Source organism: Suncus etruscus, chromosome 6 (genome assembly GCF_024139225.1).
Source record: "Suncus etruscus isolate mSunEtr1 chromosome 6, mSunEtr1.pri.cur, whole genome shotgun sequence".
Lineage (NCBI taxonomy): Eukaryota > Metazoa > Chordata > Mammalia > Eulipotyphla > Soricidae > Suncus > Suncus etruscus.
In genome coordinates, this window is record NC_064853.1 from 54,573,693 (window position 1) to 54,600,975 (window position 27,283).

The 27,283-nt window shown below is 52.1% G+C and overlaps 1 protein-coding gene across 2 annotated transcripts in view; it reads right to left on the minus strand.

Moving 5' to 3' along the window:
* Positions 1-7,345: 7,345 nt before the first annotated feature.
* Positions 7,346-27,283, minus strand: part of EPHA8 (EPH receptor A8) — a 32,832-nt gene continuing 12,894 nt past the window's right edge. The window contains exons 4-17 of one of the 2 annotated variants that reach the window (XM_049774664.1): positions 21,821-21,976; positions 19,674-20,009; positions 16,101-16,225; positions 15,821-15,983; positions 14,508-14,601; positions 13,413-13,480; positions 12,235-12,399; positions 11,768-11,953; positions 11,490-11,551; positions 10,953-11,162; positions 10,071-10,220; positions 9,798-9,988; positions 9,220-9,369; positions 7,346-9,102 (exon numbers count right to left, since the gene is read on the minus strand). In XM_049774664.1, coding sequence (XP_049630621.1) covers positions 8,988-9,102; positions 9,220-9,369; positions 9,798-9,988; positions 10,071-10,220; positions 10,953-11,162; positions 11,490-11,551; positions 11,768-11,953; positions 12,235-12,399; positions 13,413-13,480; positions 14,508-14,601; positions 15,821-15,983; positions 16,101-16,225; positions 19,674-20,009; positions 21,821-21,976 — 2,171 coding nt within the window. In that variant the 3' untranslated portion in view covers positions 7,346-8,987. Of the gene's footprint in view, positions 9,103-9,219; positions 9,370-9,797; positions 9,989-10,070; positions 10,221-10,952; positions 11,163-11,489; positions 11,552-11,767; positions 11,954-12,234; positions 12,400-13,412; positions 13,481-14,507; positions 14,602-15,820; positions 15,984-16,100; positions 16,226-19,313; positions 19,413-19,673; positions 20,010-21,820; positions 21,977-27,283 lie in introns of those variants that run through there. The other variant, XM_049774665.1, reaches the window with a different exon arrangement.

Here is a 27,283-nt window from a genome sequence, read left to right on the forward strand (position 1 = left end):
ATTTAGGACAGGGTTCAAACCCTATATTCTCTCCCCAACACATGCCACCTGGCCACTTCTCAAAGAGTTAGGATGACCTGGGCAGAATCCTAACTGTGGTTCACGTGCCTCCCCTCCTAAGACCTCCCAGGATCATTTTTATAATCATTTACAAATTCATCTATCTATCCCTCCCAAGATTTTAGAGCTGGGAAGATGATGCTTCTACAGATTAAGACTCTTGCTTCCAATTTTGGGTCCAGACTTCCCCCCCTCACAGGTCTCTTAATTTTTGGAGCTTTTTCCTCCCATTTTCCTTTCCCGTGGCAAGGTGCTAGTGGTAGAGCACATTCATGCAGGCGGGACCATGAGGAAGCACTTGTCACCATGTCTGGAGCATGTTGAAAGTGTGGTAAACAGTGATTCATTATTACTAGTAACAAAGTGTCACCTGCAGTAGCACCTCAACTGCCATCAGACAGTGCCTCATTTATGAAGGTGTTTGTGTGTTAGGTGCTTCCCAACTAGATGCACCGCATCTAGTTATACTTGCCCCATGTAGCCTTGCCCAGCCCTGGGTCACCTTGGATTGGCCTCATATCACTTCTCTTTCACAGCCTCTCTGGCTTCCTTTGCTAACGCAGGCCAAGTCCTTACCCCTTGGACCCCCTTCTTTCCCCTGGGTATTTGGCCAGAAGAGCAGGAGACTGGTCTTCTGGATTATTTTGGTTTGTTTTATATTTGATGCTGGACCCTCATTTTTTGTATTCAGAGAGAAGTTCTTGCGCTAATCTCCCCACTCTAAATGCTCATCACATTTCTCTTAAAGCCACAGGAGCTCCCCCCTTCCCATCTTTTATTCATCACCTTCTACCAGCCCCAACACAGGAGATGTGGAAATGCAAACCCTCCAAGGACTGTGAATTTCTCTCCAGCAGCTGACCCTTCCTTGGCCATTGTCGGTCAGAAGATGGGGGGATCTGAGTGAGGCTCCTGGGCATTAAGGATGAAATTTAAAGGTGGAGGTAAGTAGACCTCCCCTGGAGGAATTAGACAGAGGAACAACTATCTTCACAATGGTCAATGGATTACCTGGGAGCCTGGACTCTGGATGAGTTGGGATACTTCCCCTTTCTGCTTTCTCAGTCTTACTTCCATCCTTAATAGCCTGACCCTTCTTCCACCTCAAAAACCCTCAGCTTCTCCCTTCCAGCCCAACACATGCCATTGTCCTTTCTGTCATGACAAGCTTCAGTGGAATGTACAAATATTGACCTCTTAATAGAGGTGCTAAAATGAGGTTTGAAGAACAGTAACAGGCTCAAGGTCACAGAGAGAAGGTTGGAAAAACTGACCCATGACAGGACAGGTTCCCAGACCCTGGTAAAGGCCATTTATAGAATCCTTAAGCCTCCTCCAAAGGTTATCAGGAGGAGAGAATTGAGGGAAGAATTTTGGATCTGGGGGTCACTTTCAAGATACTATGGCCAGCAGTGTGAGTCTGTTGAAGGTATAGGGATTACACATGGTGCTGGAGATTAAATTTGGGGCTTCATACATGTGAAGCATGTACCCTACATGCTTTAGGTTATCTCACTGGCCACCATTCACTGACTCCAGACCACAAGTCAGTCCTGGACTAGACATCAGGGATGGCTAGCTAAATTAGGACAGTTTCCACATGAGAATGATCTGTCAGAATTCAATGCACATACTTTGAGGGGAAGATGGGAGAGGTGGCCCCAACCTCGAGTGGGTGTTGGATAGCAGAGATTAAGGAGCTGCATGGGGGAGGGAAAGGAGATTTTTCTCTGGTGAGAAGCAGTCAGGGCACAGCCATAGGAGAGAAGTGTTAATGGGCTGAGGGTTTCTGTGGCCTGAGGTTTTCTGTGGGGAGAAAGGATGAGGCAGGAGCTGAGGCAAAGCCAGAGTGGAAAATTTGGCAAGGCTCTGGACAGACTACTCTGTTCCTGCTTCCTCCAACCCTTAGTTATTTTGCAAATTTCTCTTGCATCAGGTCTCTGCATTGGGACTCATGGAGAGTTTGGCCAACTTGGCCTGCTATAGGACGACAGTATGAGAATCATCCTTCTGGGGAGCTTCTGTTTCTGCTTAGGAAGGCGTCCAAACAAGGGAAGGTTCATTCCAAACATTCCAAAGAGATGAAGTGATGGATTGTCAGGCATTGTCTGGAAAGGGAGTAGGGCGCCCTCTGCCGGATGGTTTCTATTTCCTTCTAAAACTACCCTGTATGGAATTCGTTTCCCTTCTGAGGATGGTGCTTGGAAGGACCAAGATTTAGGAAGTAGATGAGGACCCAAAGCTACAGCGTGGGTACAAGGGGCAGACAGGAGTTCTTTGAGATGTAAACTATGAAGATTTGGGTGACCAGGTTCAAATCCCATATTATGCCTCCATTGCTGTGTGATCTTGGGTGAGTCCTCCTCCCCCACCTTGCTGGGGAAAGTGGGACTTCTTTATTTGAGAGACAACACGGAGGTAGAGTGTGAAGAAACTGGTTAAGTTAAAGTCCTTAAATTCTAAAATAAGAGCCAAAGGGATTATGCCAACACTCTATGATGCTGTGATTTGGGTTCTCTTTGATCTCTTGCTTGTGATCATCTTGAAGGCAAGGATTTCCTTATTTATTCCAGAATTCACAGCACAGGGCCCATTACAGAAGAAGCACTCAGTGAATACACATCATTTATTCCACAAGTATCTGTCATGCTCAAATGAGGACTATCTCTGTGCTGGGTGAGGGCTGAAGCATACTGAATGGTGAGTGCTGAAGATGGGGCCAGAAAACTACCAAGTCAATAAATAATGAATGCAGTCACCTTGTCCTCAAACAAAATCTAATTGGGTAAAAGTAGAAAGCGGCTTCAGTTGAGTGTGGAGGCACAGAGAGGTTCTCTCTGAGAGGGTCACCTCTGGGCAGAACATTTTGCAGATATGAACATATATCCTGGGTGGAATGAAGATCCATGCCAAGGGCTGGAATGTTCAAAAAAAAGGGGGGGTAGATATGGTTGGAAAGAAGTCAGAGATACAGAAGCACCTGAAGTGGGGTGGGGTGTTAGAGATGAAGGTTTTAGGTACAATTATCATCTCAATAGAAGTTTTGGGAAGGTTAGGGCCTTTACTTGGTTCCTTTTTTTCTTTGGCTTTTGATTTTGGGGCCACTCAGGTGTTGCTCCTGGCAGGCTCCTGGGTCAGCAGCTTGCTAGGCAAACACCCTGCCACTGTGCTCTCTCTCCAGCCCCATGTTTTCATTTGTTTTTAAGATATCCTTTGGCTGCTTGTGGAGAATAGGCACAGGAGGAAGTAGAGGAGCCAGGAATGAGGGACCTGCAGACAGATTTTAGGCAGCATCTTGTCCCTAACCATGTGGGCAGAATTTGGAGAGTTTACAGGGCCTGATGATTGGACAAAACTCTGCCAGTTCCCTTTCCACCTAGGGGTGAGGAAAATTTGGGTCAGGACCTTACTGCACTCACAGGAGCTCACTGCACTGCACTGCAACATTAAGGCTCTTCTCTTTGAGTCTTTTGAATTTCACAGAAACGGTTTCCTAAGGGCAGCCCCCAGAATACTTCCTTGTGGTCTTTAAATACTGATATCATGTATAAGGCACTTTATGTATAAATTAATTCTACGTATGAAAAAATCAGGGAATAATGTTGCATTCGAGGACTGAAATGGGTGTGAAGATTTTGTCAATTTTGTCTCAGAATTGTTCTCTCCAAAAATACAACATCGCACCTACCAATGCTATAGCTACAACTCAATGGCCTTCCCTCTTACCCTTCTTTCCCCTGCCTGCACAGAGAAAGCATTGATATCTATTGGTCTCCGGCATATATTGACACTGTCCTTATCTAGTTATATGTCAACCCTGGTCACTTGTTTCATGTTTATCAAGGCTTCATAAGTGAGATGATACTATTCATTTTTTCCTTTGCTGTTTATTTTTTTTAATTCACTCCATATTATATTCTGGAGAGCTCTCTATATTGATACATCTTGACCTAGTTGGTTCATTTGAGCTTGATAGATGATTTTATTGTACTAATAAAGTAGCTTAGATCTGGTTCCCCCTGCTGAGAGGCAGTTATGCTTCTTCTTGTTGTTCTAAAAGATGCAGTGAATATCGGACATGCACCCTCCTGCAGGAGTAAGAGCTTTTCTGGGATTCATGGAGAACCCTGCTGTGGAGGTATCTCAGGAGATTCCTCTGCTCTGCAGCTATCCTCACCTCCAGCTGCTGTGTGTTAGCTCCTACGGGCTCTGAGCTGTTCCTATCTGGGGAACTTCTTCTCCAGGAAGTTGCACAACCCCCTCCCGTGGAGCAGCCTCCAGCCATACTGACTAACATGGGATGTAAGACATTCATCCTTTAACTTCAAGATGGATCGGCTTTGTGATGTTGTTAATGCTACAGAACACCTCATGGGAATAGACTAAAACGAATCTTCAATTGAGAACACATTCTCATCTACCACTTTCTTCTGCTTCGTCTCCACCTGAGAACTCTTCCTGAGTAAGCCACTTGATAAGAACCCCAAACCTTAGCTGGGGAACCTAACATAAGACAGGCAACCTTAGTGGTGGAGCTGCTGGGCCTTAGATTTTTCTCATTTTAGACATGTACTTTGTGTTTCCAAATTGCTCTCCAATGTTGTTGTACCAATTGACATTCCCATGGAAGTGTATAAACATTGCTATTTCTTCTGCACTTTACTAATACCAGTATTCAAGATTAATTTTGCCAATATACTGCTGCACTAAACATATCACTTGTGTTTTAATTTGCATTTCCATGTTTGCTAAATGTTCAGACCTTTTTTTTTTTTGGTTTTTTGGGCCACACCCGGCAGTGCTCAGGGGTTACTCCTGGCTGTCTGCTCAGAAATAGCTCCTGGCAGGCACGGGGGACCATATGGGACACCGGGATTCGAACCAACCACCTTTGGTCCTGGATAGGCTGCTTGCAAGGCAAACGCCGCTGTGCTATCTCTCCGGGCCCATGTTCATACCTTTTTAGGATTGTCATTGATTGTTCATTTCTTCCTCATTTTTTTTTTTTTTTTGGTCAGCTCCTATCATTTGCCCATTTTCTTATTACCTGGAAATGGTCGGAAAGCTGACTTTTAGAAGTTCTAGTCTTGGAATATTTTTTTGGGGGGGTGACCACACCTATTTTTCTTAGGGCTTACTTGTGGCTCTGGGATCAGGGATCACTCCTGATGGTGCTCAGAGGAACATGTGAGTTTCTGGAGATCAAACCCAAGTTGGCTGAATGCAAGGGAAATGCCCTACTTATTGTACTATCACTGTTTCCCCCTTTTAAGTTTAAAGGTTATTTTTTATTTAAAAACGGAATCTTTCTTGATTGGGCTTATAGGTTGCAAATATCTTCCTCTAGTCATAGATTTAGCAAATCTACTTTAAAAAAAAGAAATAAGATTTATTATTGTTTTCCATGGACAATTATGCCTTGTGCTTATTTTCTAGAAACTCTAATGTCCTAGAGTTAATCATCTCTGTAGTTGTGTAAAATTTTAATGTTTGATTTGTGCGTAGAGGACTTCTGGAAACCCCAAACTTATTTTAAGAATGATCTGAACAAGGATCCAATTTAATCTCTTTTTCAAAGGGGTATTTAATTGTTCTAATAGTACCCATTAACAAGACCATCCTTTATAATCTTGTCATGTTTTAAACTCTCATATAGATTTAGATCTGTTCCTAGACATTGTTTAATTTTTTATGTATGTATCTCTATTCCTAGGACCAAATAAAACTATGTTAATTATTAGTGTCTTAATGACTACTGATATCATGGAGAAAAAGGTTCCCTTCTTCTAGCTCTTTCATCTTTAAAGTTGTCTTGGCTATTTTGGGATCTTTATTATTCCATATACATTTTGAGATGACCTTGTCAGGTTGCAGAGAAAGCCCTGTTGCAAATTTATTGGAAATAAAATGTATAGATTAAATTGGATGGGGACTTGCCAGCTTGATGCTAGTGAGGCTTCCTTTCATGAATACGATTTGTTTCTCCTCTGGCTGTTCTATCTCCTCTGCATTATACCTTCATGCAGCAGGGGAGAATGGTGGGGGGATACTTAGAAATGACCCTCTATATACCTTTACTGCCTAGATAAATGCTTCCTACTCCTGGAAGTCCTTGGTGATAGCCTGACTTCTGAGTGCTCTTTCTTCTCATCTTCTTTGCCCTCCCATGCAGTCCACTTCCCACTTAGCACAGTGGATGTGATTGCAGGAGCCACTCTTTGTGCTTGGTACCCACCCAGACTCAACTCTTTAACTCTTTCACCTTGGGGTCCCCATCATGGGCTCTGATAATTGGGGAAGCAAATATGGAATAATTGTGTGTGTGTGTGTGTGTGTGTGTGTGTGTGTCCCATGGTGGAAGGGGTGAGGAGGGAGCAGAGAGTATCAGGGAAAGCTTGTTTTTTTTTGTTGTTGTTCTTGCTTTTGGGTCACACCCAATGGTGCTATGGGGTTACTTCTGGCTCTGCACTCAGAAATTGCTCTTGGAGGCTTAGGGGACCATATGGGATGCTGGGGATCAACCCCAGGCTTGTCCTGGTTCAGCCTCCTGCAAGGCAAACACCCTACTTCTGTACTATCACTCCAGCCCTGGAAAACTTGGTTTGACATCAGCCCACTGAGCTCTCTGAGGTGGTTCTGATAAGTAGAGGCAGTATGAGAGTCTGGGGCTGTTGGGGTTACAGGTGAGATAATCTGCAACCTAGCCTGGCAGGAGGGGCCCTTCCTGCAGTTCAGGGGTGTTGGGCTCTGTCCACCTTGGCGCTCAGCCCTGGCTCCTGTTGCTGTCTCCTCTTTCTTGGATCAGAGCTCTGACCACGGCACACCACCCCCTTGGTCATCAGAGTGGCTCAGACCCCATTCCCTTTCCTATCGCACACAAAGCACTTAGGAGTCCTGGCAAGTGGGGCCTATGGAAGGTGCCTTTGTATGCCTTTCAGTGGGGGAGGGCTTTCCCTCTTGCACAGACAAGGTCCAGCAGAAAGGGCTGGTGGCTGCATATTCTGAGAGAACATGTTGGGGGTTTCCAAGCAAAGTATGGGCGTTGGCCTTGGGCAAGGCTGGGGTCCAATTCAGTGCCCTCCCACAGACATTCCAATCTCATTCAGGCTCATCAACTTCATTAAGACCCACCACCCCTAATGAAATGGGTGCTTGAATCCCACCTCCTGGGACAGACGAGCCACCAGAGACAGAGGCATGAGATGTGTCCAGCATAATGCTACTTTTACCTTGCAGGACACGTGCAGGTTACAGGGACCGCCGGAAAACAAAAGGGGGACACAAGCAAAGATGAGGCAGAGTTTATTCTCATTATGGGTAAGTTCAAGACTCAGGATGGAGAGCACAGAGAGGCAGATCCCTGGGGCCTGGGGGCACCTCACTCGGGGGCAGGCTCACTGTGGCCCTGCCGAGGCTCCAGGGCCCAGGAAATGGGTGCAGGGGGCATGGAGGGGCAGACAGGGTTGCCCCTGGACCGTGTGCTGACCATGTTTCCGACTTCCATAGGAAGGAAGAGCAGCTGGGCTATATAGTAATATAATATATAGAGGTGTAGAGAGCTGGCCGCAGCACCTGGCAGGGCTGAGACTCCCCAAATTATTGCAGAGGAGAGAGGGGGGCTCAGTGCTGGTGACTCGCGGAACAGCTGTGCTGGCTACGGGAAGGGCTGGGCAGGGGCTGGGGGCTGGGCTTGCCCCTTCCCCATGGGGTTCCTGGACCCTGCCTGGCTCACCTCCCCTGGGATGGGGCTTTCTCATCCTGGGTGCTTTTTATGTGCTTTGAAGACCATTTTTGCATTGTCAGGAGTGAGGAAAAAAATATTCTGACATGGTACAAAAAGATATTTACATACCCTGGTGGGCCGTAAGGGGGTGGGTCAGTCAAGGGGTGTTCCAGTGTCCTCCCCAGCCATCCTCTGAGATGGGGTGGGGTGGTGGATAGAGTCCTGGGTGCAAAGGGAGGAGCCATAACACTGAAACTGGGTAGCTGCATGATCTTGGACATGGCCCACCCCCTGTCTCAGCAGTGATCTTCTCAGGGGGGCTTGGGAATGAGAAGCTGGGGACCTTCTAGCCCCCATTCCGAGGCCTGGGCTGGGGGGAATGGCAGGCCAGGGACAGCAGGGCATGGAAGGGCAGTGAGAGGGACTTTTTAGACAGGGGTGGGGGCAACAGAGACTGGGGGAGGGATGTGGGTAGCCCCCAGACCCAGGCTGGGCAGCAAGTCCAGCTGAGGACATGTCGTGTACTTTGCAGTGATGCCCAGACAGAGTAGGCCTGAGGGGCAGACTGAGAACCCTGTTTTCCTGTTGAAGCAGTGATGGGAGCCAGGTAGTAGCTGCAGGTGACCCCTCACCAGCTAGAGGGAAGGCTCAGACCTGAGAGAGAGCCGGGGCTGGGCTCACCTGGGTGGCGACGGGGTTGGGGATGCCTGATGCTGGTGCGCTTCAGAGCGGCCCACGGAGACCCCCACTCCTGGACTGTGACCCAGTAACACTCTTGACGAGGCTATCCGCAGCCTCAAGGAGTGGCAGGCACACTGACTCACATCTGTCCATGCTGACCCAATAGGGTCACACATATACACACAATCACATGTCTCCTTGTAGGTTCCCATAACCTCATGAGTCCAGCCCACAATCCACGAGCTGGTACATGCATGCACACACACACACACACACACACACACACACACACACACACACAAACACTCACACACGCACACAGAGGTGGACGTGGCATTCCTGCTGGGTGCAGCGGCACGGAGGTGGGGAGCAGTCTCTCTCTCCTGGGCGGGAAGCAACTGACCCTTCCCAGGACACCTGACCCTGATTGTTCCAGGCCCCGCTGTGGAGTCCCTTGGACTGGGGCAGCCCAGCCGCTAACCAACCCTGTAAGTCCTCACTGGAGCTGGGGCTGGCGACGAGGTCAGAGGTGCCGGCGGGGCCCCTGGGTTCCAGTCAGCTGGGCCCTCATGGTCTGAATGCTGCCCAGAATCTTCTTCTGGTGGCCCATAAGGGTGATGCCCAGGGCTCGCACATCCCTAGGAGGGAAGGTGGTACTGAGCAGGGTGGTGTGAGAACAGGGTCCTGCCCAGCCCTGGGGCTGCCACCTCCTCCCTCTTCCTGATCCCAGTGGCCTGGCCAGGGTTCTCACTTACTGAGCATCCATTCGCAGCACCATACCCAGAGAGGAGTAACCGCCGGCAGCAAAGTGGTCCCGGTAGCGCCCCATGCGAATGGAGTTCAGCCAGTCCTCCACACTGAGAACCCCGCTAGCCCCACTTTGGGCAAAGGTAGGAGGCGGGCACCTGAGGCACACAGGGAACTATAATGAGCCATGAATATGACTTCTTTTCTTTTTGAGTAGTGCAGGGCTTACTCCTGGTTCTGTGCTCAGGAATCACTCTTGGTAGGCTCAGGGGACCATATAGGATGGCAGTGATAGAACCTGGGTTGTTGGTGTGCAAAATCAAGTGCCCTACTAACTGTACTATTATTGCTCTGGCCACTGAAGGTGACTTCTTCTGGGGCCTTGGTACTAGCTGACCTTGGCATCACTCTAGGCCCAGTAGTGGACAACTTCAAAGGAGCCAGATCCCAGGCCTACAGCAGGTTTGAGGATGGCCCAACTGAGCAGTGCTAGTCAGGTTGAGCAGAGGTCAGGGCCAATCTGGGCAGGCTACAAGCCTAAGTCTCCTTGTCTGGGACAATGGGGGTTATGGGCATGCAGAGGCACCTGCTGACTGTGGCCGTGGCCCTGAGACTCTCAGGGCTTCGAACGAGTGCGTCGAGGACACTGACAATTTGGGCGAAGCGTGGCCGCTGGGTGCGGTCTTTGTGCCAACAATCAAGCATGAGCTGATGCAGGGCACGGGGGCAGCCCATGGGGGCAGGCAGGCGGTATCCCTCCTCCACAGAGCTGATGACCTGGAGGCAAGAGCACAGAGCTGGCTGGAGGCCCAGCCCCCTCCTTGGCCCACTCCCAGGCCCACCAAGGTGCTGTACTCACATCCCGGTTGGTCATGTTCCAGTAGGGCCGTTCCCCATAGGCTAGCACCTCCCACATGACCACCCCAAAACTCCACACATCGCTGGCCGAGGAGAAGGTCCTGAAGGCGATGGCCTCGGGCGCTGTCCAGCGGATGGGGATCTTCCCTCCCTGCCAGAGACAAGCAATACTATTGCTTCATGCAGGGAGGGGAGGATGTAACCTCACCCTCCAGGAACCCCCAGAATCGCTGTGAGAATGCACAGGTCGGCCTGGCCCCATGATCCTGAGCAAGGTCCCAGGGACCTGTGTCTGGACCCCCACACTGCCTCTCCTCTTTTTCCTCTTGGCATTTGTTCACTTCCTCTCTCCAAGGGAAACATTCTACAGCTTGTGGGTGGTTTCCAGAGGAGGATGCTCCCTTGGCAATGATGAAGGGACCAAGGTGAAGGGGGCTGGAGACCAGTCCTGATGTCCCCTGAGTCACTGAGTGGAGAGAAATGAAGATAAGGTTTTTCCTCTATCTTCATAGAGGGAAACTGGGAAAGATAAGAAGCAGGGCCTGGGCTAGAGTGATAACACAGCAGGTAGAACATTTGTCTTGCATGCAGTCAACTCGAGTTTGACTCCCAGCATCCCATATTGTCCCCTGATCCTGCCAGGAGTAATTTCTGAGTGCAGAGTCAGAAGTAACCCCTGAGTTCTGATGGGGTGACCCCAAAACAAAAATAAAATAAGTAGAGTCTGCCTGGATGAAAGGATCCCTGACACTCCACTCTGCCAAAGGTGGGGTCCCTCCTCTATCTCTCCCTACTTTCCCAGAAAGGAAGGGTAGAACTTCATGTCCCGCACTGCCTACTTCAGGGTTCTCCTATTAGAGTGGGGTGTGGGCCAACCACGCACCGTGGTGGTGTAGGCGGCATCAGGGTCATCCTCCAGCACCCGCGAGAGCCCGAAGTCTGACACCTTGCACACGAGGTTGCCATCCACTAGGACGTTGCGAGCAGCCAGGTCCCGGTGAATGTAGCCCAGGTCTGAGAGGTAGCGCATGCCAGCACCCACACCACGGAGCATGCCGACCAGCTGCATAATGGTGAACTGGCCATCGTGCGTCTGCCAAGGATATGCATGTATGTCAGGGGGGCTCTAGGCCCTTCCCAGAGCACTTCACATTGAGGGGGGTGCCAATGGCCTATCGGGCTCCCCTGTCTTCTTTACACGCAACACCCTCCAGTGAGCCCTGCCCATCCTTTAGGCAGCAGATGGGGTGGCCCAGAGAGAGAACCAGAAGCTCATCTCCCAGCCTGTGATGGGGATTTGAAAGGCAGCCTGACTGGCTGATCTGCAAGATTTCCCCCTCATTGGGCTCCCCCTCTCTGGAAGATGGGTCTGATTGAAGGCCTCTGGGATGTCCAGGCCAAGCTGGGGAGGGGCACGCACCCGCAGGAAGGCATCCAGGGAGCCATTCTCCATGTACTCAGTCACGATCATCGCCAGGCGGCCTGGGGTGGGGGCAGAGCAGGGAGACAAAAGTGAGTGAGCTGCCCGGGCAGGCAGCATTCAGGGAGTTGGGGAACCTGGGGTTCCCATGTGGTCCCAGCTCTGGATTCCTTCACAGGGTCATCTGGAGCCTAGAGATAGGGGCAGGGCAGAGTTCTGGGGAATGACAAAGGGAACTGGGAGGGGCCCTGAGGATGAGGTTGCCCCATAGCACCTACCTCGGGTGACCACACCCTCGAGGCGAATGATGTTGGGGTGGTCAAACTGACCCATGATGGAAGCCTCGCTCAGAAAGTCACGCCGTTGCTTCTCTGTGTAGCCGGCTTTCAGGGCCTTGATGGCCACGGGCATGTCCCGCTGTCCTGGCACCCGCAGCCGCCCATAGCAGACCTCTCCTGACTCCCCTGTGACCCCAAGGAGCAGGCAGGGGGAGGATATTGAGACCCTTGTCCCTTGTCCAGAAACCCATAAGCCCCATGTCATGCAGCCACAAACCTCATGGACTGACCACTCCCTTCTCCCTCTACCCCAGCACCCTGACCCTTGTTGTGGCTCTCATATGCATAAACACATATATGCATGCATATACAAACATGCATACACAAACACATTTACATCAACACAAATCAATTGCACACACATGAAAAATCACACATAATCACACTGTGTACCATTCCAGACTCACCAGAGCCAATGATCTTCTCAATGTGAATTCTAGAGGCTTCTATCTCTCGGGTCAAACTGCGGCCAGCCCGGCCTGGCTCCTCATAGTTGTGGGGTTCTGCATAGAACTGGGGCTCTGGAATCTTCCCCAGGGGGTGATTCAGGGGCAGGAAGACAGGTGGAGGTGCTGAGGGGCCAGAGAGAAGGGCCATCGAGTGGGGTGCTGCAAAACTTTTCTCCCAGAAATCCTGGCCTGGGGGCAACCTGTAGTGGTAGGCTTCGGAGTGTCTCTGGGAGCCTGAAGGTGGGCTCTGAGTATTTGTTCTGTGAAAGTGGGATCTCGAGGGGACTCAGGGGGTATCCAGTAAGTTCCAAATCTACTCTCTGGGGTCACTTCTAGAGGCCTTAAGATCTTTCTAGGAGTCAGATAATATGTGGGTAAGGTACATGCTAGGTTTTATTCCTTGGCACCCTATAGGGTCCCCTGAGCTCTGTCAGGAGTGATTCCTGAGCACACAGTAGGCTCTGAGCATCATCAGAAATGCAACCCTGGCCAGCGCTGCCAGCAACACCCTGGGTTCATTATGTATGGATTTCACATTTATTTTTGGATGTAGCATGCTCAGAAACCTTTTACTGTTGCCAGATTATTTTGTGATCTCTATATTCTCAACGCTATATTAGCTTGTGACCTGCAGTTGAAGAAGAGCGGGGTTAGGTGGCTGTGTTCAGATGGGGTCTGCAGCTCACCAAGGCTCGGTGAGAACCAGCACTGTGACTGATTGGGGCTCTCTACCACAGGCACACAGGTGGGGTGTGAAGGCAGGCAGCCCCACATATGCTTGCCTCCTAGGGCCTTTGCAGGATTCTGAAAAAGCTCTCTGAGCAGGGATTCCTTCCAAGAATCCATGACAGCCCCTGAAATTGCATGCAAAAATGTGTGGGAGTCTACGTCTGTGCATTTCTCTGAGGGGAGGGAGTGTCTGGGAAGCAGGGAAGAAGGAACGGCACTTTGCCTATGCCTCTCAGCCACCTCCTGGTGTCTGTTTCTGGGATTCAGGGATTCTGTTTCTGGGGTTCAGGAATTCTCTGTGAACCATATTTTCCTTCCCACATGTGCTCCCACACCCCTAGTCCGGTGGCACTTCCAAATACCACCGTGAAGGTATTTGGGTTTTAGCCGTGTGTCTCGGAACTCACCCTCTCCATTCTGATAGTGCATCTTCTCCTCCTCTGAGTCCTGGAAAGCTTTGCTGTAGCCACAGTGCCTGTGAGGGGCAGCCCTGTCTGAGTCCAGGCCATACCCAGCCTGAGCCAGAGCTCAGCCTAGGCTCCTCCATCCTCTCCGCAACCCTCTTGCTTTAATTCCTGCAATCCACCCAGCCCTGCTGCATGCAGGCTGTTCTCTGGCACTCAGCCCAGCTGAACTAGTTTCTGACTTTGACAGAATTCTACGATGTCCACTTGGCGTCACAGCAAAGTTGGTGGCATTATTAGTCCTAATCAACTGGAAACTACCCTAGAGGCTGGAACATGAAGCTTGTGGGGCCAGCTGTGCTGGGAGACCCTGACAAGCCCTTTTTTCTTTCTTCAGCCTCAGCTTCTGTATCTAATAGGAGATGCTCCCTGTTCCTCACTGGAGTACAGCCTCTCTCACCCTGCCTTGGAGATCGAGCAGCAACCTAGAACAGCTTTGAGGCACCACAGACCTGGCTCATCTTCTTATTCTGGCATCTGTTTGGCAAGTGTCCTAAACATGCTGAGCACCCAGAACTCACCTGAAAAAGGAAATCAGCATTTCCTTCCCTAGAGCATTACTGGGAATCAACGAGACATAGGGGTGCATGAGTGGGTAATAATGTGGATTGGGGCATGAGTGATCCAGGAAATGGTGGTACCGTGGCCTTATAGGGGGCCTGAGGGACAGCATCAGGGATGCTTGTTTGTCTAACATTGTGCAGAGAGAGGGCAGCTGGAGCTCAGGGGACAGGTCTGTTCTGGTGACACAGATTTGGGGCATCAGCATAAAGCCATGGGCTTAGAGGTCACTTGGGCTGGAGGGAAAACAGAGAGAGGGATCTGGGACAGGACTGGGTACTGGGCTTTTAGGAGGGTTGTTTAGACAGGAGGACCTGGCAAATATGAGGAAAGTTGGGAAGGACTGATGGTTGAAAAATGGGTGGTGGTCGGGGGAGAGCCCAGGGTATGGAAGGCCAGAGCATTGTTCCAAGGAGGAAAGAGCAGTTTCATGTGTGTCTAGTTTCTCCTTGGGCATTTGGGACCCACACCACACACCTCTTCTTGCAGATGAGCAAGAGCAGAAGGACGACCAGGCCAGTGATGAGCGTCAGGCAGATCCAGACGATGGTTCGGGTATCGTAGCGTGGTCCTGTGGGAGAAGCCAGCATGGGGACAGCCCTACCTCATGCATGGCTCAGTGGCCCTCCAGAGTCTATTTCCCAGACTCTGAGCCTGCTGAAAGTGGGGAGCAGCCCTTGCTCAGTCCCATCTCTCCTCTGCAGCATTTTCTTGCCAAGATAGCTTCCACACAGACTTCTTGGCTTCCTTGGGGTCACCACTTCCTGTGGGTGTGACCCAGGGAATTATGTGACTCCCCACCTGCAGGAAAATGTGTCCCAAGGCATATCCTGCCTATTAGTCTGTCAGTGGAGAGCAGATGGTGTGGGCATTGCACATACCAGTGGCGCTGGCCCTCCAGGATGCCTGTGTGGCCTTCTGTTCTCATGGGGCATTAACGAGGTTCAGATGACAGGCCAGGCTCTGGGTCCAAAAGCAAAGGGAGCAGAGCAAGGTGGGTTGTGTGGGACCAACACAGGTCTCAGAAGTGCAGGCACTGACACAGGTGTGGGAATAGTTCACTCAAACCCTTTTACCCTTCTCCCTACTGTGTCCCAACTCAACAGAAAATCTCAGCTGGCTAGAGATGAGAGTATGGCTTTCTGGGGCTGGGCCTCAGACACATCTGAGGCTGTATTAAGGACCTGCTCTAATCCAAATGTCGGTCCCCATCCCCAGGTTTCTAATCGAGAAGGTGTGGGGTAGGCCTAATAACTAGCATTTCCATAGCCCCTTGACAGGGAGTTACTGTGGGTCCTGACCCCTGCTAAAAGTCTTGTGTGTGTTGTGGGGACTGCTGGCTTGATGACACTGGGAGAGGAGTACCTGCTGTTCTTACTGAATTAGGCTTAAATTGGGGTTGGCAAGGCGATGCCAAGGTAGTTTGTGACACTGCTCAGACACCCCTTTTCCCTCTGTCAGATAGGCTTTTGGATGAGAGCAGGCTATGAGCTTCTCTGGGATGCTGGGATCACTCATCAGGCAGCAAACTGGGCAATAGTCCTGCTTGTGGGAGGCTGCTTGAGAGGGACTTTTCTTCTCTGTGCCTTGGTTGCTCTGCTTCAAGTTGATGTTGATACTGCTTACCAAGACTGTACCCAGCGGTGTTGACAGAGCCCAGGGCTCATACAGGCAAGGCACGGTCTCAGCTGGCCTCCTTTTACCTGATCCAGCACAATAACCGCCGCCCCCTCCCTCCCACCTGCAGGTCTGCTCACCGACCCCCAGGCCCGGATCTCCTCTGCACTCACTGGGCTTTCCGGTCTCCACCTCCACCGCCTGGCTGAAACGGCCACAGCCAGCTGAGGTGCGAGCGCGCACCTGGAACACGTAGCGAGTGCCCGGTTTGAGGCCTGAGACGGTGGCCCTGGTGGTGACAGCCTTAAGGGTGGAGTAGCTCTGCATCTCCTTGTCCTGGCATGGGAGGGAGTAGTGAGGGTCCCAGGATCCGCCCCCAAGATCCCCGCGTACCCCCCAGCCAGGCCCGCCCTCCCAGCCAGCCCTGCCTTCCCTCTGCCCTCCCTCCCCTACCTTCTCATAGTACTTGATCTCATACTCCAGGATGATGCCATTGGGCTGTTCTGGCTCCTGCCACAGAAGCGACACGCTGGTCTGCCCTGCCCGCTCCTGCCGGATGACCACCACCTGGGACGGGGCTGGGAGGGGGCAGTCTCAGTCAGCTTGGGGCAGGTGACACCCCTTTCCAGACCAGCTGACCCAGTCAGGATCCTGACTGAGTCCCATTCACAGAGTTGGACTCTGCGGCCACCCCAGCTAGTCTGGTCCATCACCTTGGCCTGGCCCTGGCTTGGGACACTGGAATGGGGGCCCAGACGAGATCAGAGGGCCCTCTGCCTTCTCCTCTACCTCCCTGGCCTTTTGTACAGGGAGTTTGCTGCCCATCCTCCCCATTCTTATCTAGTAATTGTTTCTGTGTCCACCCCTTATTGGTCATAGGTGTCCGAAGTTTCACCACCCAGCTGGGCCTCGAGTGGAACAGATGTTCAGGGGATCCTGATTTGGGGCAAAGGAAGGGGAGGAGTGACAGCATGGTTCTCACTGGTTTGATGGCCTGGCTGGAACCTCAGTGATCCTGGGGCAGAGCTGGGGCTGACTCAGGGACCACAGGAACTGACACGGGGGACAAGAGTTGTCCAAGGATCTTAGGAATTGACATAGAAGGACAGCAGTTGGCCAGGGCTAACAGGGGGTGGGGAACAGGAACTAGCCCAGGAACCTCGGTGGTTGATGTGTTCTCAGTCTGTTTGCTAGATCCATCCACCCGTCCCTTAGTGCAGACCCCTCTTTACCTGTGTGCCACAGCTAAAGGGGCCAACTGTCTGCTCTGCAGTCTCTTGTCTGCACTCTGCAGTCCCCAGGCTGCCTCCTCCCTTTCTGTTATTGTTCTCCCACACCAGGTCCCTCACCAGTACCCCGTAGTCCCCTCACCCCTATCCAAGGTTCCAGTCCAGGCATAGCCCAGGGCAGCAAGTGTGCCATGGGGTCCGAGAAGGCTGCCAGCTGACACACCCTTGGAGGCCACTCCAGAGCTCAGGTGGACACATGCTACAGGGAAGACCCTGGGAATGGTGTGTGGGTTCAAAACATTGATGAGGACACATGTGGGCCAGAAAGACAGGGGCATTGTCTGAGCCAGAATTCCCTACATGGGCTGTGGTGATGCTATGGGAACTAAAGTGGGGAGAGTGGAAGCTGGCTTCCTCACCATCACCCTCTGGTGCTCCTGCTTTGTGAATGGTGGGCAAGGACCTGGGGAGCCTGCAGGGAACCAGGCAGACCTCATAGAACTCATGGTCCAGTTCGGGACAGAGGGTTGTTTTAAGTGCCACTGAGGGCATGAAAGTGGGGGCCTAAGGAGAGAGCCTGGGGTCCCCACACTGCCCCCCGAGATAAGGTTGAGCCAAGAATGAAAGACCACAGGGAGAACATAAACTTTCCAGGGGGTAATGAAGCCTGGATAGGGGGCAAGGATCCAGGCCAGTGTGTCCAAGAGGGATAGAAGCAGGTGGGAATACAGGGATGTGGCGCAGTGGGGCAGTGACAGATCTGTGAGTCCTATTGCCCTGGGAGACTCTGAATGGTCGCTGAGCTCAAGTCGACTGTGTGTGGCTCCCCTGGTCTTGGGGTTGGTTTTCAGACTCACTCAGGACTCACACAGGATGGACTGGGAAGGAGGGCCCATTACTACCACTGTCCAGGGAGAGCCTGGTCATGATCCCACACTGATACCCTGTCCTCCAGCATGTTAGTGACTGAAGCAGGGGTCTTGGGAGGGCATTGGGTTTAGATGTTATGAGCATGTCCTCAGAAAGGGGGTATATTTTTGTGTCCCTTCAGGAAGGGACACTTGTGAGTTCAGGTCCACCCCCTGCCTTGATGTGAGGGCAGTTGGGGTGGAGGTACTCTCCAGAGGCCAGGACAGCAGCTCTGTGGTCTTGACCCTCTGGCCTTTAGAGCCTTGAGCAAAGCTGTTTGTTTGACAGCCCTTGTCCATGGAATTTTGTTCTGGCAGATGGAAGAGGGAGAGATTAAGTGATGAGGTGGGCATGTGGAAGGGCAACTTTCGGCAGGTGGCACAAGACTCAAAGGTGACAAGGTGGGTTGGGGTTTGAGGGAATTGACCCAGAAAATGGGGGTGCCATGATCTACTGGATGGCCTGTAGAGGGACAGCATTTGGGGGGGGGGGTGGTAAGCTTGTTCATCTAACACTGAGCAGACAGAAAGGGTAGCTGGAGTTCAGGGATCTGTGATGGTGACCCGGATTTGAGGGTCATCAGCTCAGTATGAATCATGAACTGAGAGAGGGTCACTCAAGCAGGAGAGTCTGGGACAGATCCAGAGTCCTGAGGTTATAAAGGGGACAGAAGACAGATTGGACAGATGAGCAGAAAATGGCGGGGAGGAGGGTCCATAGCAGGGAAGGTTGAGCAGTGTCCCAACGAGGAAAGTACAAGGAAGGAAGTGCTGGCTGCATTGGCTTCTGAAGGGCCTTAGAGGCCTTGAATCAAGAAGAAAGCCAACTTGCAGCTGCCATGGAGGTCCAGGGAGAAGAGAACACAGAAAGGGTAAGTGCAAAGCCTGCTTAGAGTGATCTGTCAGTCACTGCCACAGACCTTGTAAGTAAGAAGCAGGCTTCATGGTGTCAGATGCTCCTGGTTTCTCTGGCTCATTTCCATCCTGACCAGTCGGCCGCCTGTGTGGTGGCCATAGAGATCAGTGGCCTTAGCAGGGCCCTGGGCATGCCTGGGTCTGCTCCCCTGATTGTGATCAACAGCCGGTGACCATACACAGGAAGAGGAAGGGTCATTCCCTTGATGTCCACCCACAGTCTCAGGATTGGCTGGGCCCTGGAAGTAGGAAGCCTGTTTCACCTGGGAGCTGATGAGCCTGGGCTCGAATCTTGCCTCTGCCACTTCCTAGGCGTGGACCCTGGGTGGCTCTCTGTGCCTCAGTTTCCTCCTCTGTGATGTGATGGGCATAGTGTCTGCTAGGCCAGGCCTGTGGGGTGTGGAGAGGAGCCGGGAGGCAGGTCAAGCATATTTAGTGGCTGTCTGGGGTGTTCTGAGATCAGTTTGTCTGTGGCTTGACAGGCAGGACACCCAAATTTTGAAAGAGGTTCTGGGGGCTGAAGCAGATCCATGGCTCCTGTCCAAACCTTGCAACCAAATCGATCCCAGGGGCTACAGTGGCAACTGTTCCCGAAAATGATCATCAGAGCTGACTTCAAGTTTTAAATGACATTTATTGAGCCTGCACCAGGTGTGGGCTGAAGTGTGTTCATGTCTCCAATTTATGCTCCTTGGCTGTGCTGGAGGCAGGCACTGCACCGGGGAGGAAACAGAGGCAGAGAAGGAAAGTTCCAGAATCCATGCTGAGGAAGGACATCCTAGCCTGCTCTGTGCTTTCAGCTTCCTCTCTTATAGGACAAGCTCTTATTGTCTAAGGACGTGAAGAGCCTGTGGCTTTGAGTCCCGGGGAAGAAGGCAGGGTCAGGATGACATCCATGTGTCCCCCAGGGTCCTTGACCACCAGGGAGGGCCCGGGTCAGGGCCAGGGCTGGGGGACGGAGCATCTCCGCCTACCTGCCTGGTTCGTGGTGATGTTGACCATGGCCGCCTGGCGAGGCTCAGAGCTTAGGTCAGACACGCCGTTGACAGCCTCGATCCAGAAGGAGTAGTTCATGTGAGCCAGCAAGTTGGCCACCAGCAGGCTGGCCTGTGCCAGGCTCACCTGCTGGGGCACGAAGCGGGTCCCGGCCCCACATGCTTCACAGCGGCCCAATGCCCAGGGGCAGCGGCGGCACACAGCGTTGTAGGTGACATCACTGCGGCCACCTGGGTCCAGAGGAGGGGCCCACTCCAGGGTCACAGAGGTGCCATTCACACTGGAGATGAGGTTCACTGGTGCTGAGGGTGGCCCTGGGGATCAAAGAGTAACAGGTGGGATGCAGTGTCCCACACTGGCCCAGGGAAGGAAGGTGGTGCCCTATGATATTTGGAGCTCCTAAGGGACAAGCTCACACCAAGCATGTCCTCTGGAGAGAGGACATGTTTGCCAATGCTGGTGTCAGGGCCAGGAGTGGAAGATTCACCTCTTTCTTTCTCAATGGAGTGGAGAGATGGGTGTGGTGAATGGGGTGGGTAGGTGGTGATGGCCACAGTAGCCACCCAGGTACGGGAGATATACAGAGCATAGATGTGGTGACTCAGCTCCACAGAGCTGAGGCCTACAGGGGCTGAGAGCTCAGATACCAGTGTAATGATCTAGATTTCTAGAACCTTCACGCTAAAGCATGCATGCAGCAACAAAGCAGAAGCCAGTTAGACTGAAGTTGGACTCACCATGGCCTGAGGGGCCAGCTCTTTGGCACACAGATCACCCACAGGAACATGCACAGATTTGGGTACAATAGTGGACATGGGATGTTATGTGAGTATGGGTGCATGTGTCCCACAGTGTAGGAATGTGTGCATATATGTCTGAATATGAATGTGTGTATGCAGGAGTCTGAGTGAATGTGTCTTGAATGTGTACACATTGAGTGTTTTTTTTTTTTTTTTTTTGGTTTTTGGGCCACACCCGGTAACGCTCAGGGGTTACTCCTGGCTATGCGCTCAGAAGTCGCTCCTGGCTTGGGGGACCATATGGGACGCCGGGGGATCGAACCGCGGTCCGTCCAAGGCTGGCGCAGGCAAGGCAGGCACCTTACCTCTTTGCGCCACCGCCCGGCCCCTACATTGAGTGTTTTTGAGATTCTGAATGTACATGTATATGAATGGATACACACTGCCTCTGTGTGTAAGTATGTTTTGAGAAAACCTGGATCCTGGTCTGCTGTGGGATGAGGGACGGTGGGGCTAGGTAGAGAGGGAGGCAGGAAGGGGATAAAGTGTTAGATTGAAGCTGTAGTTAATCAGTCAGACCTGTGTCCAAAAGCTTGCTCCCCCGCACAAGGTAGTAGCTGGACAAAGCCAGCTGGGCAGGTGCAGTCCCTCCCCAGCTGGACGCGGTCCCTCCAGGCCAAGGGAGGGACGTCAGTGGAGCAGCTGCATCAGCAGAATGCAGGACAGTTCCGCAGCCCTGCAGGCGTGGAGCATGTCCCTCACAGTTGGGAGTATGGGGCACCGCACTCACATTGCTCCAGACATCGCCTTCCTCACAGGGGGCTTGTGCAATCTGCATGCATGGGGCACATCCTTCTGTGCTCCATGGGGCACAAGGGGTGGGCACATGCAGCCCAGGACTCTGTAGTGCAAGTGGCCAAGCACTGGCATATTCACAGACACAGGAAATCTCCTTACCTCTTGCTACCATCTCTGCCCTCCTCCTGGGGGAAACACACACACACACACACACACACACACACACACACACACCAGACATGGTCCCATACCACACTGCACAAGGAGCTCAGCAATGTGTGTGTGTGTGTGTGTGTGTGTGTGTGTGTGTGTGTGTGTGTGTGTGTGTGTGTGTGTGTGTGTGTGTAGAGGTTGGCTCATTTTTTTTTTCATTTTTGGGTTACTCCTGGCTTTGAGCTCAAAAATCACTCCTGGCAGGCTTGGGGGGACCATAAGGAATACTGGAGATTAAACCAGGGTCCTTTCCTGGGTCAATGGCATGCAAAGCAAATGCCCTACTGCTGTGCTATCACTGGACCCAGTTGGCCATTCTTAACTCCAGCTGCTGGGTGTGTGCTGGGCGTATGTCGGAGAGGGGCAGTACTCACGGGTGCAGGCAGCAGACGGCGGATCCATAGCTGCCCGGAAGTAGCTGAGGTCACAGTGGCAGGCCTGGGCAGCAGGTGCTGCAGAGTGGCTATGGGGCGGACAGCGGGCGCAGAGCTGGTCCCCGGGGGCTGACTTGTAGAAACCCAACTCGCAGGCTGCAGGAAAAAAGCATGGCTGTAAGGGACCAGAGGGTCACTTGGCAGCCTGAGGGCAACTTTCACTCCAACCCAGCTTCCCAGGGACACTCCTTCCCTCACAGATGGAGAAATTAAAGCACAGAGATGGCTCATGACTTCCCCAGAACACGTCAGGGGTACTGCTGAGATTGGAACACGGACGTCCATGTCTCAGACTCAAAGGCCCACCACCCTTTCTCCAAAGCCTTTTCCCACTCCAGCCCAATGTCCAGGCTCAGATTCAGTGCCTGAGGACTAAGAACCCAAAGTGCTCAACCCCAGGGTCACAGGGTGAGGGACCTTGGTGTAATGTAGAGCACATGTCAGGAGTCCATGAGTTCTGCCCACCACTGGAGCACCCTTAGGAGCCGCCTCTGAGACTGGATTCCCCAACACTGCCTGGGTATCCCCCAAACAAAAATAAGACCCAAACACATGCTGACCCACAGGATAGGGTTGGGGCTGCCTGAGACATCACAAAATGCTTGGGGCCCTGTACAGAATGCTTCGTGCTGTGGGAACTGCTCTGGGCACATGAAGACCCCATGTGTCAAGGAGGCTGACTCCCAAAGTTCTTTGCAACAGAGGCCAGCAGGATGCTCACTGGGGTCTCTTCCCACTAAATCCCACATGAAGCCCAGTTCCCCCCATCCTCCCCCAAGGAGCTTCACTTAAAATGACATCCTGTCATTTCTTTTCTGGATAGGGACGGGTATCGCTTTCCTATCACAGCTCAAATCAGGCGAAGTTGTAAAATTCTGTAATGGAGAGAAAACCTGAAATTGGAAGAAAAGTTAATGACTTTAAGTTGTTACACCACCTGAGGCCATGGAGCCAGAAAGGGCTTGTAGATGAGGAGCTGGGGAAAGACAGTAAGCTCTGAGTTTCTCCCCTGCCCCTCGATGGACTCAGGCCTGACTCGGAGTTAGGGGAGGGCCCTCACTGCACATTCTGATCTTTCCTTCCAGAAGGCCCCACCAGAAAACATGCTTGAGTTGGAGAGAAGGCTTTGCTCTTTCAGCTCTTGTTGAATCAGTTGTTGAGCTGCATGATAGCTGGGATTATTGGATCCACATCGATTAGCATCTTGGGGCTACTTGCTTACTCCTTCTGCATGGACTCCCTCAACCACTTATGAACTTCTATTTCCTGACTGGAGTTGAGGAGAGCTAGTCTCACTCACAGGGCACACCTGGGGACAGAAGGTAGGGTGGCATTTGGTTTGTGTGTGTGGCACAGAGGGAGAGGGAGCACCTATTCAGCCTGCCTGTAGGTTGTCTCTGATGGTTCCCAGTGCCCCTGTGCCTTGAGGACTTCCCAGCAAAGTAGAAATGTGGGACCAGTCTCCTTGGTTCCTTTTTCCTGTCTAGCCCCTTCACCTCAGTTGGGTGAATAGGCATTGGCTTCATCTGTAAAATGGGAACTGGAGCTGCTTTGAAAATTATACTAGTGGACACAGGTAAATTCCTGCTAGCATAGGGCCTCTCACTGATTATCGGCTGGCATAAACACAGCTGCTTGGCAGAGAGAAAACACACTCTGGGGAGCTTGAAGGCCTTGTCCTGGCTTCTCAGTCAACCAAGACGTAAGCTCAGATGGGGAAGCCTCCAGGGCAGGTCTTTACCCACCTCCTCCACACACACCCCTAGCCTCTCATAACCCTTCCAGGGCTGAGTGCCAGCCAGGGTATTCCGTGCCTCACGGGGGAGCAGTTCTTACACGCGCCACTAATACCCATATGGCTCTCATGGTCAAGGCCAGATTAATCCGAGCAGCAAGAATAAAATAATCTTTAATAAGAATACTAATCACTAGGCCTCAGGGAGAAAACCTAGAGGCAGAGCTGGGAATCAATGGCTCAGACAGATGGAGTCTTTCTGGGCTGGGGTCCGACCCTTCCTGTCCACCCAGGGTGCTTCCGGTGCCCGGCGTGCCTGGTGGTGGCAGGCTCTGAGCCAAGAGAGGGGTCCTGCTCTGGCCGAGGGCACCTTGCCCAGGCCGCCTGTCAGGCCGACAGCTGTCCAAGCCTCCAGCCACCTCATTCCTCTCCCCTGCCAAGAGCTTGAGATTTGACAAATAAGTGTCGGCTGGTGGACGAGCACAGGAAATTAATTCTAAATCAGATTTTAAACAGTCAGGTAGGCAGAAGAGGGAGTGTTGCCGCACCCCTCCACAAGGAGACACTGATATTTATATGACGATGAGCGCCCAGGCCATGGGCTGGAATGGGGTCTCCACTCCATGGAGGGAAGCTGAGAAGCCAGGGCTGGAGTGTGGGGGTACAGCCTGGTGTGGGGAGGGTAGGCGACAGAGAGGTGGGGTGTTTCCTGGAAGGATAGCAGTGGGGAGATTTGAGATTTGACCCCCCTCTCTGGTCCTTCACCCCTCCCCTTCCCCTGCAGACTAGGTGAGCTCCAGGGGCTATGAAGGATCAGCCTGGCGTCAGCCTCTCTCCCCTGAGGGGTTGGGATGGCCCTCTTGTGTCTTCCTGGATTTACTCTCCACCCCCAAAACTGCAGGTCACCTCGCAACTTGTGCGGGGAGCTGGGGGCTTCATAAGCTGTTACCTCTTCTGATTGGAAGGAAGGGGGCTGTAGGCTTCTTACCCAGCCCTTCTCAATGGGGGGGGGTCAGGGAGAATCCATAAAGGGGTCAGGGGTCCCTTGAGCCTCTTCCTATTCAGATTGGGTTAGGGGGCACAGTTTCAAGTGGACAGTACAAGAAGCCCAGTAAAAGCATCCTAACTCATACTCACATACACACATATGATGAGACACATGCAGACACATACATACATAGACACACACATGCAGATCCACTCACACTCTCATATACACATAATTACACAAAGAAACATACGGACACACACAAACACTCACACACATGCACACATGCAGACACATATTCACAGACACACATTAAACATACATACACACATGAACTCACAATTTTCAGCTCCTGCTGGCCCCCCTCCCCTCTTCACGGAGGGGCAGAGCTGGACCCCATGGAGAGGTTGGGCTCGGCCTCAGAGGCCTGCTGGGCTGGGATCCTGCAGGGCCTCCATTTGGGGCTCATGCAGCCCTTTCCAAATGAGGTACCAGCTCCTCCCAGCAGCTGACCACCAAGGCCGGAAAAGCCTTTCCTCAGGCAACTTCAAACCTCCCTGGCCACAGAGCACTAGGAATTAATATTTTTTAATAAAACCTGTAATTATCCTGCAGCTGGCATAATTATGTTGTATTTTGATTTAAATGTAGAATCCAAAACACGCTGTGGCTCCCTCCCCGGATCCGAAGACTCCTGTATCTGTCATTACAGCATCTCCAGGGCCAGGAGCTGGGAACGATATTGAAGAAAGGCCTTGGCCTTCCTGGGCTCTGCGGGCTCTCCTAAGTCCCGCTTCCTCTCTGGATGCTGTCCATCCATGTCAGCAACACTGGCCAAGTGCCTTGTTCTGTCCTTGGTTAAATGCAGTGCTGGCTTGATTTGAGCAGGCTGATCCCACTACTAGGGTTTACAGTGTCCCTCCACAAAGTGACCATTACTCCAAGAGGAGAGGTGGGGCTCGGTGTCTCAGGGACCTTGTTGGGGGTCAGCCCACCTGTCTGAGATCTTTACAACTTCGACTTTACCTGTTGTTTGGGGACATGATGCCTAGTGTGGAGGGTACTTCCCGGTGAGGAAGAACACCTCCACCCCCCCCACCCCTGTACGCTCCCCCTCATCTCCCTCCAGGGGATTCCAGGCTTCCAGAACATGAGGAACCAGATCAGTGTGAGTAGCACTGAGTACAGAATCCGGCACAGGGCAAACATTCAAAAGATGGTTCTGAAGGGTCTTTTCCTGACAAAATGAGGGCACGTTGGAAGCCCAGGGCAGGGAAAATAGGAGGGCAGGGTAAAGCCAGGGAGGGGCTGAATGTCCACAGCTGGACCAGAAGTCAGACTCAGCACCCACTCTCACCACAGTGAAGCATGTAGGTGGCATGCCTTCTCAGGCCTCAGTTTCCTTATCTGTAAGAGAGACACAGCTGTGTTTCTGTGATGAATAGATGTAAAAATGGACTTTCCATTTTTACACATCTTCTGGGGCATCTGGTGGGGAACTGCCAAGTACAGGATATTTGTGAGGGCATACAAGGGAGACTGGTGGCTTCAGAGACAACCAACTATGGCACATGGAGTGGAAGGTTGCAGCTACACAGGGGCTTTGATAGAGGGTGGCCTGGGGGAAGTAGAGGTCCAGGAGTTGAAGACTGAGTGTACAAAGGTTTCCTTTAAAAGACTTTCATCTCTGGGGCCAGAGAGATAGCATGGAGGTAGGGTGTTTGTCTTGCATGCAGAAGGACAGTGGTTCAAATCCCGGCATCCTATATGGTCTCCTGTGCCTGCCAGGGGCAATTTCTGAGCATAGAGCCAGGAGTAACCCCTGAGCGCTGCTGGTGTGACCCCCCAAAAAAACAAATAAAAAAAAGGACTTTCATCTCCATGCAGCAGTATTTCAAGGCAGTCTCAGAAATTGAATTTAGGGCTCCCACATGCAAAGCACATCCTCTAGTTATTTTTTGGAGGGCATCCCATGAGGTTCTCAGAAGGCCTGGGTGGGTCCCACAGATAGTTCATGGCCAACTAAGCCAATGGTTCAATGTGACGGTCTGAAGCTCCACAGATATTCAGAGCCTGCAGTGCAGGGGTCACCCTGGAAGGACTGGGGTTCTCCAGGACTACACCTGGCAAAGTTCAGGATACTGTGTAGTGCTGGGAATTGAACCCCTGCCAGGTGCATACCTAGTCTGTGCCCTAATCACTGTACTATCTCCCGGCCTTCCAGTCCTTTCCCAAATAAGGACCTCAGAGAGGCCACAGTTGGTAGAAAGGCTGGTAGCTGGATAGAAGATGCAGAGGACTGCCTGACATTGCACTTAGCTAAGGACAGCACAAGGCACTTGGCCTGTGTTGCTGAAATCTACTTGAAATCAGTAGCCTATGCCTGCTCCATTCTGCTGGCTCTGGAGAGGTACCAGCACAGGAGCAGGGACAAAGCTGAAGGCACCAGAGGATCCTCTCAGTTGTGCTTCAGGGGCATAGGCAGCAGCAAGACCATGGAGGATACTCAGCATGCTACCAAGCACTCAGAGGCTGCTGGACATCCTGATACTATGGTTGCACATTTGTGGGCACAGGGTAACCTGGCCTGGCAGAGGGGCCTGTACTCTTCTCAGTGGCTCTGCAGTCATGTGTACACACGTGGGAGGATAGCGAGGTGGAGACCAGTCTATACCACTTG